Here is an 18,865-nt window from a genome sequence, read left to right on the forward strand (position 1 = left end):
GAGAGCTATCAGAATACAAACAGCATCATTCACGTCTGTATGACTGAAAGTATCAGGATACAAACAGCGCTAGCATCATTCACGTCTGTATGACTGAGAGCTATCAGGATACAAACAGCACCATTCAAGTCTGTATGACTCAGAGCTATCATGATACAAACAACATCATTCACGTCTGTATGGCTGAAAGTATCAGGATACAAACAGCACCATTCATGTCTGTATGACTGAAAGTATCAGGATACAAACAGCATCATTCACTTTTGTATGACTGAAAGTATCATGATACAAACAGCATGATTCACGTCTGTATGACTGAAAGCTATCAGGATACAAACAGCATCATTCACGTCTGTATGACTGAAAGTATCAGGATACAAACAGCATCATTCACGTCTGTATGACAGAAAGCTATTAGGATACAAACAGCATAATTCACACCTGTATGACTGAAAGCAACAAATAGCACCATTCACACTTATGTTTGTATGCTGTCTGCATACAAATAACATCATTCACATCTCTGTGTCTGTATGTTGCCTATGTTCAAATAACATAAATTCCGCCTTCATGTATTAGTTATCAGCCGCAATTGACTTATTGACTGTGTCACGATAACACGCACAACAGAACAGTTTCGTGAGAGACAGTATTGTGAAATAATTATACGAAATCGTCATAGTGTTGAAATCGAATGCCAAACGTTTAGCTGCCAATTACTGCTGACAATACACTGAACGCTGTCTCGTCAAACATGCATCCACAATTCATACATGATTATATGGTTTCATACCAGTTTCTTAGTGGTCAGCGCGCGAGTAATATGTGAATATAGTTTTATGCCGCTTCTAGAAATATCCCAGCAATATCACGGCGGGGGACACCAGAAATGGGCTTCACACATTGTACCCAAGCTACCCGACCGCCCCTTGTTCTCACCAGGGAAGATGAAAATTAGTAGCGAATTCGAAGTGCAAAAACAATACCGTGTCAGTCAGTCAGTCAGTCAGCAAATCCATCATCACTTCAAGATATTCTAAAACCTAAAACCAGCATGTGTATGAATGGATTTACTCTGACGTACCAGATAGGGACCTTGAACTTTGACACTCACCTCCATATCCCCACAATGGCTGATGAAAACCTATCCCTGGTTCTTTATGGCAAACAAGATCTGCGACTGGTATGTAAGTTGTAGCAGTATGATTAAGTGTGTTTTCATAGAAGGCGTCAAGGTTGTGTAAATATATTGGACGCTTTGGAGGTAGACAAGCAATGTTTACTGGGGTCATACGCCCATGGCGGTAACGTCACGGATGCACAACATGCATGACTTGCCTCGTAATACATAGTTTATCACTGTTCTTGGTATTGTTATCGAGTGTTGCTTTTGTAGAGAGTTTCATAAATACATGTCTTGCCTTTTTTGATAGAAATACATATATTTAACTCGTATATCGTGTCCTAACTGCCATGAGGACTCAGCAACGAACTGATGTATGCACGATCATGATTTCTCTCTCCATTGCCGCGGAGAAGTACAAGTATGAAGGACTGTGTATCTCATTGTGATTGTGTATGTCATTAGGATTGTGTATGTCATTGTGATTGTGTTTGTCATTGTGGTTGGGAATTTCTTTGTGATTGTTTATGCCATTGTGGTTGTTTATGTCATTGTGATTGTGTATGTCATTGTAATTGTATATGTCATTGTGGTTGTCAATGCCATTGTAATTGTATATATCATTGTGGTTGTATTGACATGAATAGATTTTGAAGTGTTAACATGGGTTGGTATGTTGTGTAGGTATTGTTGTAGTTGCTATGTTTTAAAATTGCTATATTGCGGAGTGTTGATATGAATATACTGTTTTGTGCTTACAACTTCTTTGAGAGGCATTTAGAAGTTGGAGTACTGAGTAAAGATAAGATATATGTCTATTGTGTCCGGTGTTTTTTATTGCTATTGTGGTTAGTGTTGACATGTCTCTTGCGTGAAGTGTTAACATGGCTACAGTGTGTAGTGTAGAAATGACTTTAGTGTGTATTGTTGATATGTCTCTTGTGTGTAGTGTTGACGTGGCTAGAATGTGTAATGTTGACGTGGTGATCGTGTGTAGTGTTGAGGTGGCTATAGGGTGGAGTGTTGACGTGGGTACTGTGTGCGGTGTTGATATGACTTTAGTGTTAAGTATTTACATGGCTAAAGTGTGGAGTGTTGATGTGGCTTTTGTGTGCGGTGTTGCTGTGGCTATTGTATCTCGTGTAGACATGGCTCTAGTGCGTAGTGTTGACGTGGCTATTGTGTGCGGTGTTGGTGTGGCTATTGTATCTCGTGTTTACATGGCTAAAGTGTGGAGTGTGGACGTGGCTATTGTGTGCGGTGTTGGTGTGGCTATTGTATGTCGTGTTGACATGGCTATAGTGTGTAGTGTTGACGTGGCTATTGTGTGCGGTGTTGGTGTGGCTATTGTATCTCGTGTTGACATGGCTATAGTGTGTAGTGTTGACGTGGCTTTTGTGTGCGGTGTTTGTGTGGCTATTGTATGTCGTGTTGACATGGCTTTTGTGTGGAGTGTTGACGTTGCTATTGTGTGCGGTGTTGGTGTGGCTATTGTATCTTGTGTAGACATGGCTATTGTGTGTAGTGTTGACGTGGCTATTGTGTGCGGTGTTGGTGTGGCTATTTTATCTCGTGTTGACATGGCTATATTGTGGAGTGTTGGTGTGTCTATTGTGTGTAGTGTCGACGTGGCTATTGTATGTCGTGTTGACATGGCTATTGTGTGCGGTGTTGGTGTGGCTATTGTGTGCAGTGTTGGTGTGGCTATTGTGTGCGGTGTTGGTGTGGCTTTTGTATCTCGTGTAGACATGGCTATAGTGTGTAGTTTTGACGTGGCTATTGTGTTCGGTGTTGGTGTGGCTATTGTATATCGTGTAGACATGGCTACTGTGTGTAGTGTTGACATGGCTATTGTGTGCGGTGTTGATGTGGCTATTGTATCTCGTGTTGACATGGCTCTAGTACGTAGTGTTGACATGGCTATTGTGTGCTGTGTTGGTGTGGCTATTGTATGTCGTGTTGACATGGCTATAGTGTGTAGTGTTGACGTGGCTATTGTGTGTAGTGTTGATGTGGCTATTGTATCTCGTGTTGACATGGCTATAGTGTGGAGTGTTGACGTGGCTATTGTGTGCGGTGTTGGTGTGCCTATTTTTGTCGTGTTGACATGGCTATAGTGTGGAGTGTTGACGAGGCTATTGTGTGCGGTGTTGGTGTTGCTATTGTATCTCGTGTAGACATGGCTATTGTGTGTAGTGTTGGTGTGGCTATTGTATCTCGTGTTGACTGGGCTATTGTGTGCGGTGTTGGTGTGGCTATTGTATCTTGTGTAGACATGGCTATTGTGTGGAGTGTTGACGTGGCTTTTGTGTGCGGTGTTGGTATGGCTATTGTATCTCGTGTTGACATGGCTATAGTGTGTAGTGTTGACAATGCTATTGTGTGCGGTGTTGGTGAAGCTATTGTATCTCGTGTTGACATGGCTATAGTGTGGAGTGTTGACGTGGCTATTGTGTGTAGTGTTGGCGTGGCTATTGTATCTCACGTTGACGTGGCTATAGCGTGGAGTGTTGACGTGGCTATTGTGTGCGGTGTTGCTGTGGCTATTGTATCTCGTGTTGACATGGCTATAGTGTGCAGTATTGACGTGGCTATTGTGTGCGGTGTTGGTGTGACTATTGCATCTCGTGTTGACGTTGCTATTGTGTGCGGTGTTGGTGTGGCTATTGTATCTCGTGTTGACATGGCTATAGCGTGGAGTGTTGACGTGGCTATTGTGTTCGGTGTTGGTGTGGCTATTGTATCTCGTGTTGACATGGCTATAGCGTGGAGTGTTGACATGGCTATTGTGTGCGGTGTTGGTGTGACTATTGTATCTCGTGTTGACGTGGCTATTGTGTGCGGTGTTGGTGTGGCTATTGTATCTCGTGTTTACATGGCTAAAGTGTGGAGTGTGGACGTGGCTATTGTGTGCGGTGTTGGTGTGGCTATTGTATGTCGTGTTGACATGGCTATAGTGTGTAGTGTTGATGTGGCTATTGTGTGCGGTGTTGGTGTGGCTATTGTATGTCGTGTTGACATGGCTATAGTGTGTAGTGTTGAGGTGGCTATTGTGTGCGGTGTTGGTGTGGCTATTGTCTCTCGTGTTGACATGGCTATAGTGTGTAGTGTTGACGTGGCTTTTGTGTGCGGTGTTGGTGTGGCTATTGTATGTCGTGTTGACATGGCTTTTGTGTGGAGTGTTGACGTTGCTATTGTGTGCGGTGTTGGTTTGGCTATTGTATCTTGTGTAGACATGGCTATTGTGTGTAGTGTTGACGTGGCTATTGTGTGCGGTGTTGGTGTGGCTATTTTATCTCGTGTTGACATGGCTATTGTGTGCGGTGTTGGTGTGGCTATTGTGTGCGGTGTTGGTGTGTCTATTGTGTGTAGTGTCGACGTGGCTATTGTATGTCGTGTTGACATGGCTATTGTGTGTAGTGTTGACGTGGCTATTGTGTGCGGTGTTGGTGTGGCTATTTTATCTCGTGTTGACATGGCTATTGTGTGCGGTGTTGGTGTGTCTATTGTGTGTAGTGTCGACGTGGCTATTGTATGTCGTGTTGACATGGCTATTGTGTGCGGTGTTGGTGTGGCTATTGTGTGCGGTGTTGGTGTGTCTATTGTGTGTAGTGTCGACGTGGCTATTGTATGTCGTGTTGACATGGCTATTGTGTGCGGTGTTGGTGTGGCTATTGTGTGCGGTGTTGGTGTGGCTATTGTGTGTAGTGTTGACGTGGCTATTGTGTGCGGTGTTGGTGTGGCTATTGTATCTCGTCAAGACATGGCTCTAGTGCGTAGTGTTGACGTGGCTATTGTGTGCGGTGTTGGTGTGGCTATTGTATCTCGTCAAGACATGGCTAGTGTGTGTAGTGTTGACGTGGCTATTGTGTGCGGTGTTAGTGTGGCTATTGTATCTCTTCAAGACATGGCTATTGTGTGTAGTGTTGACGTGGCTATTGTGTGCGGTGTTGGTGAAGGTATTGTATCTCGTGTTGACATGGCTATAGTGTGGAGGGCGAAACCGCATTATCGGTGGTTCGAGAAGGGAGCTAACTCCGTTTGCCTAATCGAAAGTTCGAGGTGGGCCCACATTCGAAACTAAACGCACTTGTTGTTGAGAATATATACTACGTAAACAAACCCGCATAACGAACTCATAATTTGTCTATTTAAAATAAGTATTATGACTTATAATTGGATTAAAATGTACAAATAAGATGGCAATACAGCAGAACTCACTTCTACGAACATCGCCAAACTAGGTTGTGGGGTTATTAATATTCATGAGTTATTCCTTTTATGGAACAAGTTCTCGGAAACGTCTGAGGCTTGTATCATGTGCGAGATCAATTCAAGTGTAGACATATGTTCAGGCTTATATCGCCACCAACACTTATGATTAGATTGATGTGTTATACTGGAAAAGGTAGAATGAGTGGTATTGCCTCTGTAATTTTAATTTGAAGTAGATTTAAGTTTCTTGCTTGGTAGCTATTTTTGTAAAACTAGTGTGGTCAGCTATGACGCAGTTATTCAAACTTCAAAGACTTTTGTGCCTTTTATGGAATTAATGTCACACGAAATGATTTATAAAAATATTTCCCATCAATATTACAAAATATGAATAATATAAAATGTCACATAATGACAAACGTGAGCCCAATAGCCTAAATGACTTCGTCAACCTTATGAAACCCAGCGATTTAAAAATGTGGGCCCACCTGTTTCGATCACTATAAGACGGGAACAATGTGGGCCCACATTTTAGAAAGTGGTTATAAGTAAGCAAAGCTAATGAAGCTAGCGATTTTTTAATGTGGTCCCTCCTTTTGCAATCACTATGACGGAAGAACGTCTACCCACTAGGCGATATACAAATGTGGGCCCACTTGTTTCGATCACCATATATGACGGGAACAATGTGGGCCCACATTTGAGAAAATGATTATCAATATTTAAGTAGAATTTCGCGATTAATAAATGTGGTCCCTCCTGTTGCAATCAATATGACGGAAGAACGTCTGCCCACATTTAGGGATTGATTATCAGAACTAACGAAACAACCTAACGAAGCTAGGCGAAATACAAATGTGGGCCCACTTGTTTCGATCACCATAGATGACGGGAAAAATGTGGGCCCACATTTTAGAAAATGGTTATCACCACTAAACCAATCTTAGAAGATGTACTGATGGAAACATAAATATATAATGCATTCAAACATTTAATTACCTTACGTTTTACCTTAGGGATAAGCTGGGCATTTAATAGCTGGACCAACAACGTGCAGCGTGGGTGACGCCATTTCTCGCAAATACGAAAACAACGGAGATAGCTCCCGTTTGAAATTAGAGTGACCTCCCTTTCCCAATATGAACTGATAATGCGGTTTCGCCGTGTGGAGTGTTGACGTGGCTATTGTGTGTAGTGTTGGCGTGGCTATTGTGTGGGGTGTTTGTGTGGCTATTGTATCTCACGTTGACGTGGCTATTGTGTGCGGTGTTGGTGTCGCTATTGTATCTCGTGTTGACGTGACTATAGTGTGGCGTGTTGGCGTGGCTATTGTGTGCGGTGTTGGTGTTGCTATTGTGTGCGGTGTTGGTGTGGCTATTGTATCTCGTGTTGACGTGGCTATTGTGTGCGGTGTTGGTGTGGCTATTGTATCTCGTGTTGACATGACTACCGTGCGTAGTTTTGACGTGGCTATAATGTGTAGTTTTGACGTGGCTATTATGTTCGGTGTTGGTGTGGCTATTGTATCTCACGTTGAAATGGCTATTGTGTGTAGTGTTGACGTGGCTATTGTGTGCGGTGTTGGTGAAGCTATTGTATCTCGTGTTGACATGGCTCTAGTGCGTAGTGTTGACGTTGCTATTGTGTGCGGTGTTGGTGTGGCTATTGTATCTCGTGTTGACATGGCTATTGTGTGTAGTGTTGACGTGGCTATTGTGTGCGGTGTTGGTGTGGCTATTGTATCTCGTGTTGACATGGCTATAGTGTGTAGTGTTGACGTGGCTTTTGTGTGCGGTGTTGGTGTGGCTATTGTATGTCGTGTTGACATGGCTTTATCGTGTAGTGTTGACGTGGCTTTTGTGTGCGGTGTTGTTGTGGCTATTGTATGTCGTGTTGACATTGCTATTGTGTGCGGTGTTGGCGTGGCTATTGTGTGTAGTGTTGACGTGGCTATTGAGTGCGGTGTTGGTGTGGCTATTGTATGTCGTGTTGACATTGCTATTGTGTGTAGTGTTGACGTGGCTATTGTGTGTAGTGTTGACGTGGCTATTGTGTGCGGTGTTGGTGTGGCTTTTGTATCTCGTGTTGACATGGCTATTGTGTGTAGTGTTGACGTGGCTATTGAGTGCGGTGTTGGTGTGGCTATTGTATCTCGTGTTGACATGGCTATAGTGTGGAGTGTTGGAATGGGTACAGTGTGTTGTGCTGATGTGCATTGTGTTCAGTTTGAGTTTAAAGGCGATGTTTTGTGACCAGATGGTAGCCAGTTTCATCGGTTGATCGTGGATGTTGAACATTGCGGATGAAAATGGCGTCTTCACATAATGCACATTTAAAAGCCGGAGATCTGCAATATCTTGTTTGTTCGTACGACACGATAGAGTCGCGAAGATGACCAGCTCGAGATCTAACCAAGTTTAAAATAAGTGTAATGACAGCATCTCTTGTTAAAAACCTGACTCTCAATGATAACAAAAATATACAAGAGGGAAAGGTAGAATTTGGCTAGTACTTTGTTGTTGGGTCATTTTCCAAGATATGTTGTATCATATATTATCGATGTCTTCTTTGTTTCGTAGGAGGATCGCCCGAAACCTGAACCAGGATACGGAGGTAGCTAGACAGTTTATCCGCGTGGAAGACTTTTCCCAGCATAGCTTGAGACACATTGTGTATATCAACAGTATTATCCATTAGGAATGATCGATATCAGAGAAATGTGCATTTATCCCTCATAAGCTTTACAAATTGTCTACACCAACTAGTGTATATGAGCATAGCATGTGTGTGTGTGTGTGTGTGTGTGTGTGTGTGTGTGTGTGTGTGTGTGTGTGTGTGTGTGTGTGTGTGTGTGTGTGTGTGTGTGTGTGTGTGCATATATTAACGCATGATCGTGTGCGTGTGAGGTTAAATACTACTGACGACGATTACGTATGTCCATGTTTCCAGAAGTGCAAATCTGCATCCACGATGTGGGTATATGTGGTTCTGATGTCAGCTACTGGCAGAACGGTTGTATTGGCGACATGGTGGTAAGGACACCAATGGTCATGGGACACGAACCCAGCGGAGTAGTTTCGAAAGTCGGGGAGGGCGTGGAAACTCTCAAAGTTGGTAAGTGTCCAACGTGAGTGAGTTAGTGGGTGATAGCTTCATCATCAATAGGATAGCTACTAATTGCTGATTGTAGAATGTTAACAAGCCTGCTTCAGCAAGACACTCTATTGATTAGTGATGACACGCTATATTAACAATTCGATTTCACGGCTACAACCTGCGTGTCTGATTGGTGACATAGAGCCGGGTGTCCCGTGTTGCACGTGTGGGCAGTGTACGACAGGCCGCTACAACCTGTGTATCTGATTGGTTCTACTTCACGTGTGCAGGTGACCGGGTGGCCATAGAGCCGGGTGTCCCGTGTCGCACGTGTGGGCTGTGTAAGACAGGCCGCTACAACCTGTGCGGGATGATGAAGTACTGTGCCACACCACCCGACCACGGTACACTCTCCAGGTATTTCGTCCATGCTGCAGATTTCTGCTTCAAGTAAGTCCCTCAAACTGCAAGATTGCATTCTTTACAAAACTCATGGAAAATGTTGAATTTTGAAAGTATAGGCAGATACCGATGACGTAATGCAGAACTGCTATCCTATGCTCTGTTATGCTGTGCTCTGCTGTGCTGTGCTGTGCCGTGCTGTGGCACGCTGCAATACACTATGTTTTACAACCCAGAAGTAACTAGAAGTCCGAACAAGGTCAGTTGTGATGTGTCACAAGCAGGTGACGTCACATAAAATATTATGACATCAGGACATCCATTCATCCATCCATCCATTCATTCATCCATCCATCCATCCATCCATCCATACTGCCAATCAAAGAACTTTTATTTAACGTGTAATGATAATGATACCACACTTTGTTTTACAACCCAGACTTCCAGACAACGTGAGCATGGAGGAGGGAGCCATGTTGCAGCCTCTGGCTGTTGCTGTCCACGCCTGTAACCGTGTCAACGTCTACCTGGGAGCCACAGTGCTCGTGTGTGGAGCAGGTAGGCGATGTTGTTACCAAACCTGAGCTACCCACTTGACGCAGGTAGGCGATGGTGTTACCACCCCAAAGCCTTGCACTACACGCAGGTAGGCGATGTTGTTACCAGCTCCAAGCCACAACTTGACACAGGTAAGCGAAGCTGTTACCAAACCCGAGCTACACACTTGACACAGGTAGGCGATGTTGTTACCACCCCTAAGCCACACACTTGATACCACAGGTAGGTAGCTCCAAGCCACATACTTGACACATCTGGTCGATGTTGTTAACAGATCTAAGCCACGCACTTGACACATGGAAGCGATGCTGTTACCAGCCCCAAGCCACGCACTTGACAGGGTAGGCGATGCTGTTACCAGCCCCAAGCCACGCACTTGACAGGGTAGGCGAGGTTGTTACCAGCCCCAAGCCACGTGCTGACCCGGGGGTCATTTAGTTACAGGGGTGATTGAGTTACAGCAGTAAGTAGCCTATGCTTTGGATAAGCGCAATGTAGCCATTTAGTAGTAAGTACTAAATGCAATAAGTAGTCGCTTGTTTTTGTGTGTGTGTTTTTTTTACCTCAGTGAGTTGAATAGATTTGGATACAGATTGCCGAGTAGGCGTATTATTTATGCGTTTGCTGATGATGTTTTCGTGTGCCCATAGAGCATACAGTTTGTGCATTGGGTTGGCCTTTTCCTGTATGGCATAGTTTCTATGCCCTTACCACCTAGATTAAGGCGGTCTAGGACTGACTGGCCTAGTAATGTGAGGATTACTACTCATGTGCATGTCGTGCCCATTGATTTGATCCTGAACGCCAATAGGATTGTTGCTTGACTGATTTTCTTTTGGTTTACAGCGCACTTTGGGGTATCCCATTTTAGATTGCTTTCATTAATGCTTTTGGGCATGTCAGTTGATTCTGTAAGGTTGTCCCCAACAACAACGTAGTCTCTCCCACGCTAATTTATTCTAATAATATATTTGTGCTTCAGGTCTTTGGCAATATCATGAGGTGTTAGGATCATATTAAGATCTTGGGAGAAGTTTGTGCTGAAGCTTTTTCCTCTTTGGTTCGTGGTCTTCTGTTCTGTTCTGTCTTCGACTCTGATGAGACCATTCTTTGTCTTTTCTGGCTGTTGCTGTCCACGCCTGTAACCGTGTCAACGTCTACCTGGGAGCCACAGTGCTCGTGTGTGGAGCAGGTAGGCGATGTTGTTACCAAACCTGAGCTACCCACTTGACGCAGGTAGGCGATGGTGTTACCACCCCAAAGCCTTGCACTACACGCAGGTAGGCGATGTTGTTACCACCCAAAAGCAACACATTTCTTAAAGGTAGGCGATGTTGTTACCACACCAAAGCCACACACTTCTTAAAGGCATGCGATGTTGTTACCACCCAAAGGCCACACACTTGTTAAAGGTAGGCGATGTTGTTACCACCAAAAAACCACACACTTGTTAAAGGTAGGCGATGTTGTTACCACCCCAAAGCCACACACTTGTTAAAGGTAGGCGATGTTGTTACCACACCAAAGCCACACACTTGTTAAAGGCATGCGATGTTGTTACCGACCAAAAGCCACACACTTGTTAAAGGTAGGCGATGTTGTTACCACCAAAAAACCACACACTTGTTAAAGGTAGCCGATGTTGTTACTACCCCAAAGCCACACACTCGTTAAAGGTAGGCGATGTTGTTACCACCCCAAAGCCACATACTTGTTAAAGGTTGGCGATGTTGTTACCACCCCAAAGCCACAAACTTGTTAAAGGTAGGCGATGTTATTACCACCCAAAAGCCACAAACGTGTTAAAGGTTGGCGATGTTGTTACCACCCCAAAGCCACACACTTGTTAAAGGTTGGCGATGTTGTTACCACCCCAAAGCCACACACTTGTTAAAGGTAGGCGATGTTATTACCACCCCAAAGCCACACACTTGTTAAAGGTTGGCGATGTTGTTACCTACCCAAAGCCACACACTTGTTAAAGGTTGGCGATGTTGTCAATCGACACACCTAAATAAATAAACGTCGTTTTCTCTTCCCTATACAACTGCAATGCGTCACGTGTATTATCTTCAACTTGTCTTCGTTTCTTGGTCCAAGTTAGACTTCGTTGTTTTATAGGTGGAAATATATACAAGGAAAACAAAGGAACCATAATGACATTGGTCAGGCAGTGATTTGAATGAAATGCCGAAATAGGTCCTGATCCCTGTACGCTTTCCTTGAAGTGTATGAACAGATGTACGATTTCCTTGAAGTGTATGAACATATGTTTAACGCATGCCATTGCAGGGCCTGTTGGTCTTATCTGCATGTTGACGGCACGAGCACGAGGAGCAGCAAAGATAATAATAACAGGTCTGTTGTTAAACATGTATCTTCACAGAGGCACGGATATAGTTGAAAATATTTTCTCATTGAGCATTTTACTTTTTGCTTTATGCTGATTGGCTGGTTTTCGACAGTTGTTCCACTGTTTTGCGAAGAGGCCCATAGCTACGTGTCGAGATATCAACACATTGTCGTAAAAGTCTGAATCTGACGTCGTCCATTGTTAATGACGTCATGTACGTTTTTATGTGACGTCGTTTTACTGAGCTAATATTTTCATTTGAGATCGAGAAACCCACATGTTTCTACCTTCTCTCAGATGGAATGGCTGAGTGAACGATGCTGTGAATTGAGTACCAAGCCAGTGACAGGGGCACGATGGCACGAAATCAAAAAGTTACAGAGCCTAATCACCATATCCATTTAATCGAATCTTTCCACAAGCTAAGCACCGGTTACTTGGGATTAATTCTACTCCGGGCAAGACTATGGGTAATATAAGTGAATAACCTGCTCGCATATTCCGAATTACGGATTAGTTATTCTGAAAATATGGAATAAAGGTAATAGTAATAGCTTGAGATTGTTTTGAGATCCTTTCGCATTCAGTCATGATGACTCTGGGTCATGTTGGATTAACAGTGCTTTGTGCAGTTTCTTATTGTCGATATCGATGAAGACTCACTCAGTTACTTATTACATAAAAGTGCATCAAAAGACACGTATGTACTTTCCTATTGCAGATATCAATGAAGACAGACTGAAATATGCAAAGAGGGTGGGCGCTGACCACATTGTTCTGGCGGGAGACCCACAACAAACAGCACGTACCATCCAGGATTCACTTGGAGGTGCTGCTGATGTTACCATCGAGTGCAGTGGCGCGCCGTCAAGCGTCACCACAGCCATATATGTAAGTGTAAGCACACATTGTAACATTGCGTAGAGGGTCACCGCAGTCACATTTGTAAGTGTAACCATACGTTGTAGCATTGCGCAGAGGGTCACCACACCCATATAAGTAAGTCTAACCATACGTTGTAACATTGCGCAGAGGGTCACCACAGCCACATATGTAAGTCTAACCATACGTTGTAACATTGCGCAGAGGGTCACCACACCCATATATGTAAGTCTAACCATACGTTGTAACATTGCGCAGAGGGTCACCACACCCATATATGTAAGTGTAACCATACGTTTTAACATTGCGCAGAGGGTCACCACAGCCACATATGTAAGTGTAACCATACGTTGTAACATTGCGCAGAGGGTCACCACACCCATATATGTAAGTGTAACCATACGTTGTAACATTGCGCAGAGGGTCACCACAGCCACATATGTAAGTGTAACCATACGTTTAAACATTGCGCAGAGGGTCACCACAGCCACATATGTAAGGGTAACCATACGTTGTAACATTGCGCAGAGGGTCACCACACCCATATATGTAAGTCTAACCATACGTTGTAGCATTGCGCAGAGGGTCACAACATCCATTTATGTAAGTGTAACCATACGTTGTAGAATTGCGTAGAGGGTCACCACACCCATATATGTAAGTCTAACCATACGTTGTAACATTGCGCAGAGGGTCACCACAGCCACATATGTAATTGTAACCATAAGTTGTAACATTGCGTTGGGGTCACCTTCCTCATACATGTTTTGTTGCCAAACGCTGCTACACTAAGCAGAGGGTTACTACAGACATATATGTAAGAGGTGCCACGCAGAGCATAATATATCTGAAAGGGGAGTCCAAAAAGCCATAGATTGTTATACATATGTGCGTGTTGCTCATTCTGCAAGACGTCATGTACGAGCGAGGGCATTTTATGTAGACGTAAGTATATGTGTTATCTTCCCCAGGCCACGGCAACAGGAGGAAGGATTGTTCTTGTTGGACTGGGCCCAGCAGAGCTACAGCTGCCACTGATCAGCGCCCAGTGTAGAGAGGTCGACATCCTGGGAATGATAAGGTTTGCCAATACGTAAGTATAGGAGTAAAAGAATGCAACGGTCTTTGTGGAGTAGCCAAGAATATATAGCGTTACAAAATAAATGTATGATTGACATATATTCACTCAGTAAATGAACTGTTGCACCAAATATTTTTTTCGGATATGATAACTAAAATCTAAGCTAAATGTTGCATCGTCATCGTTTTGGACTATCGTCACTTGCTATTTTATCACCCATTGCTGTAAAGCTGAGCGCTTTTCTCCAGGTACCCTGCAGCTCTGGCCATGGTGGCCGGTGGTCAGGTGGACGTGAAGCAGCTTATCACTCACCGATACAGGCTGGAGGAAGCGCTTGACGCCTACGAAGCAGCGAGACTCAGAGAGGGAGTTAAGATCATCATCAACTGTCAGAGAAAGTGACACTGCGTCAATCTGCGTTTCACACCAGGAAAGGTTCCCATGGTGGACAGAGGCATTATACACTGAAAGGCAAAAGAAACGTCATGTGGATGTATCATACAAATATCTTTATTTTCAAATGCTTATATATGTGAGTAAAGACATCGGAGAAAGTCAGTGTTTGGCCCACATGAAATTAACAGTCTGGGGAATGATTTTGCGAATTGTGAATTTGGGGAGGCACCAGAAGACATCACAGCTTGGGGGTTCAAAATCAGTACCTGGTGTGGCCACCACGGGCGTTGACCACAGCCACACATCTCCTGTAAATGGAGTGGACTAGCCTGTTGATGAAGGCCATTGGGATATAGGCCCATATCCTCAGGAACGCTACACGCAGTTCTGCTGCAGTTGTCGGCCTTGGGGGTACGTCGTTGAGTCGGCGTTGGATCAATGTGATCAGTGTTCAATGGGATTCAAATCCGGACTGAGGGCAGGCCAAGGCATGGTTTGGATGTTGTGCTGCTGGAGGAAGTCCCTGGTGACTGGCAGTGTGGAGACGGGCGTTGTCTTGCTGAAAGGTGTGGTTTTGATGACGGGCAAAAAAAGGCACGATATGGGGTCTGAGGACTTGGTCAATGTAGCGGAGAGCTGTGATGCCATTACCTCTGCCTGGACCAATATTCTGAAAGACCACAGGTCCCACTCTTTGGTTCAGTCCTATTCCACCCAAAACCATGATGCTTGGGCCGCCCCACGGGTCTCGTTCCATAAGACTAGCATCAGCATAACGTTCGCCCCTCCTTCGCAAGACCCTGACTCTGCCATCCACCGTTGAAACACAGTAGCGACTTTCATCAGTGAAGATGATTCTTCTCCATTGCTGTTGACGCCAATTTTGATGCTGCCTGGTCCTTTGCAGTCGGGCCTGTCGGTGACGATCTCTCAGGATGGGTACACGAGCAGGACGGTGGTACGAGATGCTGTTGGCAGTTAGGCGACGTCGGACTGTACGATCACTGATGGCACGCTGGTGGTTGCCAATGGTTTGCCGAACTGTTTCAGTGGCCATTCGGAATCAGTTCTGCAGATGTTGGCGTATCATGAACCAATCTTGTCTGGGAGAAGTGACTCTGGGACGACCACTATGCGGTCAGTCGTCGGTGGTGTTGGTGGTGTTGTGGCGATGTTGCAGACGATATATTGTTCTGACATTGACATTGAATGCATTTGCAACGACCTTTGCACTCTGGCCTGCTTGCAGTCTTCCGATAGCTTGTTGTCTCTCATTTGGGTGTCTTTTATACCCATACAATCCACGATATGCACGTGCATCATGTTTTTGACAAGACTTTTCCGCAACTAAGTCCCATTGCACTTGTGTAGGCTGCGTTTGGGCAAAGCACTCCATTTTAAACTCAATTGTTAAATGGACTTTAAGGCAACAAAAAGAAGCAGCAGAATGATAAATGAGTTTGTTGACCACAGAACATGTAACTGCCAGTGTCTGTTAAGTTTTATCAGTGTTTTCAGAAGTGACGTTTCTTTTGCCTTTCAGTGTATGTAACCAGTTTTATTATACCAGTATTACTAGAGCAGTATATTACACTACTTTACACTGTGAAACTGAATCACGTAAACTGCATATACCATATATTATAATGGAAAATTACCGTTAGAAAATAGTCAAACTGCCACCAGTTTTTCACCCAAATTATACGATGGTTTGTGAGATAAGCTTTGTGTCTTGCAATATTTTACTTCAAGTAGCCAGGAATCGGACATCAATATCACAGTATTCAGAGATGCTAACTCGTATATTTGAGAAATTTCCTAATTCTAATTAAACTTGACTATTGGAGTATGAATGATGTATAGGTACGATGTGTTAAGCACAATGTTTTAAGGTCCGTCAAAGACAGCTGCATTTTGTATATATTGATGTATGTTACTATTCGATGTTAAATAAATATCGAGTTTGATTTTTCTGGCAATGGCCTTATTCGTTTCCATCAGTATATTCATGTGTCATAAGGCAGTGGTGACAGGCGGGTAATATCACTTTGTAGTATACATGTATGTACCGAAGTTTCGGTTAAAAAAGCTGCAAACGAATTTAGCATATCAACTTGATATACACAAATAATTTATGTTCTCTATTTTATAATTGTAGAGTTTTATCAAAAGACTGTAAGTCGTAATGGCATTTTTCTTAGAACGTGGCTCAACCTACAATATGTAGTTTTCTAGCCTGTGAAATATAGTTGATCCGGTGGTATGTATTTCCTTGTACATCAATATATGAATTGCAAGTGATTCCATGGCATTTGATTGGCTAATCAAGCAATATTGATTGCGTTTATGTTTCCATAAATCGAATAACGTAGGCCACGCCCACTAGCGGGCTACTGCTTTCTGATTGGCTTATACAAGATTGGGCGGGGTTTGTGTTGCATTATTGCGCTGCACGATGTCACTGATTTCTTATCATTGTCTACAATTCTGTGTGTTCATGATTAAATAAGTAGTGTGTTAAGTTATCATTATTGATTAATTTATTTATTAAAACTTTAACCTATTTTCTTTTTGCGTTTTTTTAAGGGAACAAACGTAGACTCCGGTGGGCACATTTTGCGTAAAACTGGTACGCGGTGTTACAGAGTGTGAACACCGGATTTTACGTTTGTATCTCCATAAACGCAAGAAAAATAGTTTAAAGTCAATTGTTAACTATGTCTATGATTTTGTACGCGAAGCCCTATCAAATACTCAGGTTGTACGTTTCCCATAAGTCTATCCTAGAAATTCATCTTGATATCGACATTTTTATCGCGACATATATATCTTCAAATTATAACAAATATACTCGAAGAACTTCATACCAGTGAAGGATTCTGTCAGATATACCGTATATATGTTACAGTCAATGTCTATAATCAGGCAACACGTATATTGACTGATTTACTCGGGCAATGCACATATTGCCTGAAAAATACGACAGATTGACTTAAATGAATTAGACTCCTTAATTTAATCTCATTTTAATTTTGATCTATTTTGATGGATTTGATGGGTTTCACAACTACGGTAATACAATTTGAGTCAATATACATGTTGCTTTAAAATAGACATTGACTGTAACATGTATATGCATACTGACCTGAAGATGACCTGGTGACAGACGTGATAACATGGCAAGTCTATGATTACGAGAGTGGTTTCTACTCTTTATAATCAAAGCATGCTTCTCTGATCACATGCCTCATGTCTTCATGATTTATTCATGCTAGACAAGATCGTATTCGCCATCACACACTGTACGACCCTCTATGTATAATAGAGAGAGCTGGACAGAAAGCTAACTGTAAACTTGGACACTGGCCTCCCTATCCCGATAATGGCTGATAGAAATCTGTCCCTGGTTCTCTATGGCAAACAAGATCTACAACTGGTACGTAACACTCTTGTGTCGGTGACAGTACGTTTGAATGTAATAAAGTACATGTTTTTTGCGGTCTTCGAGAAACACCAAAGTTGGTTAGGAATGAGCATCTTTCTCTTTTTGTAAATGATTAACCGGTTCAATTTTGATGCAAAGATGAGTTTGAGAAAGTGCAATGCTTATAAACTAGTCATTCATATAGAGGTGTATCCTGATGTACAGAGACAGGAGGGCAACCAGTTAACTCAATAATAAACGCACAGCGACGAGAAAACAAATCAGCCTCATCATGGACTGGTTTGTCTTCAACACAGCTTGCCATATTGTTGCCTCACTACCATACAGTGAATGTACTGCTATACCGGCAATGCATGACGACCGCCAGTAAGTAGTGGCAAATCAATCATGTATGGTCAACACATGTATTGTACATCTGTGTCTGCCTGTGTACATGAGTCCTAAGCTCTGGGTAAATGATGAAACCATTTTTATTATCAATTTCTAAATTATTCCAGCAGTTTAATAATTTATCAATGTCGTGTACTATTTCTTTTTCAGAGAAGTGACTTGGGTACTAGAACGGAATAACATGTCATTATTCTAATCATAACTTCTTATTCTTGTGGTCTGTGAAAAAAGCTCTTGTGAAGAGAATCGTCCTATATACAACCCATCTCTTCATTGGCAATGTTTACGCACGAGACGTATTTATCCATGACACGCACAGATCCACTATGTAGCAAGTGGTCTGTAGATGTGAACGGCCTACACCTGTACCAGGTGGTCTGTGGATGTAGCCAGTGGTCTGTGGATGTAGCATGTGGTCTGTGCATGTACACAGCCTACACATGTAGCAGGTGCTCTGTCGATGTAGCAAGTGGTCTGTAGATGTTCACAGCCTAAAATGTAACAAATGGTCTGTGCATCTACACAGCTTCAAATGTAGCAAATGGTCTGTGGATGTACACAGCCGAAACATGTAGCAAGTGGTATGTGGATATACACAGCCTCAAATGTAGCATGTGGTCTGTGGATGTACACAGCCTAAACATGTAGAATGTGGTCTATGGATGTATACAGCCTAAACATGTAGAATGTGGTCTGTGGATGTACACAACCTAATCATGTAGCAAGTGGTCTGTAGATGTTCACAGCCTAAAATGTAGCAAATGGTCTGTGGATCTACACAGCTTCAAATGTAGAATGTGATCTGTGGATGTACACAGCCTCAAATGTAGCATGTGGGATGTGGATGTACACAGCCTCAAATGTAGCATGTGGGATGTGGATGTACACAGCCTCAAATGTAGCATGTGGGATGTGGATGTACAC

General features: G+C 43.2%; 2 protein-coding genes across 5 annotated transcripts in view; both read left to right on the plus strand.

Annotated features, from left to right (window-relative positions):
- Positions 1-1,103: 1,103 nt before the first annotated feature.
- On the plus strand, positions 1,104-16,085 carry LOC124135761 (sorbitol dehydrogenase-like). Of its 3 annotated transcripts, none has more exons than XM_046501300.2 (9): positions 1,104-1,183; positions 7,918-7,951; positions 8,288-8,452; positions 8,725-8,884; positions 9,276-9,394; positions 11,687-11,752; positions 12,469-12,638; positions 13,601-13,722; positions 13,959-16,085. In XM_046501300.2, exons 1-9 carry the CDS (start codon positions 1,130-1,132, stop codon positions 14,110-14,112), a joined length of 1,044 nt encoding a protein of 347 aa, XP_046357256.1. In that variant the 5' UTR covers positions 1,104-1,129; the 3' UTR covers positions 14,113-16,085. The 3 variants fall into 3 exon arrangements, with proteins under 3 accessions (XP_046357256.1, XP_046357257.1, XP_046357259.1); XM_046501301.2 differs by having other exon boundaries at positions 13,601-13,710; XM_046501303.2 differs by lacking the exon at positions 11,687-11,752.
- Positions 16,086-16,230: 145 nt separating this feature from the next.
- Positions 16,231-18,865, plus strand: part of LOC124135763 (sorbitol dehydrogenase-like) — a 32,768-nt gene continuing 30,133 nt past the window's right edge. For both annotated transcript variants that reach the window (XM_048396401.1, XM_048396410.1), the window contains exon 1: positions 16,231-17,542. In XM_048396401.1, coding sequence (XP_048252358.1) covers positions 17,489-17,542 — 54 coding nt within the window. In that variant the 5' untranslated portion in view covers positions 16,231-17,488. The remainder of the gene's footprint in view (positions 17,543-18,865) is intronic.

Source organism: Haliotis rufescens, unplaced genomic scaffold (assembly GCF_023055435.1).
Source record: "Haliotis rufescens isolate VD_foot unplaced genomic scaffold, xgHalRufe1.0.p SCAF_1, whole genome shotgun sequence".
NCBI lineage: Eukaryota > Metazoa > Mollusca > Gastropoda > Lepetellida > Haliotidae > Haliotis > Haliotis rufescens.

Excerpts from the sequence above, each read along its gene's own strand:
- LOC124135761 (XM_046501300.2), top strand. The coding sequence starts at position 1,130 with ATGGCTGATGAAAACCTATCCCTGGTTCTTTATGGCAAACAAGATCTG. Across the intron at positions 7,952-8,287 it reads ACCTGAACCAGGATACGGAG|AAGTGCAAATCTGCATCCAC; the intron begins GTAGCTAGACAG and ends CCATGTTTCCAG. Across the intron at positions 9,395-11,686 it reads AGTGCTCGTGTGTGGAGCAG|GGCCTGTTGGTCTTATCTGC; the intron begins GTAGGCGATGTT and ends ATGCCATTGCAG.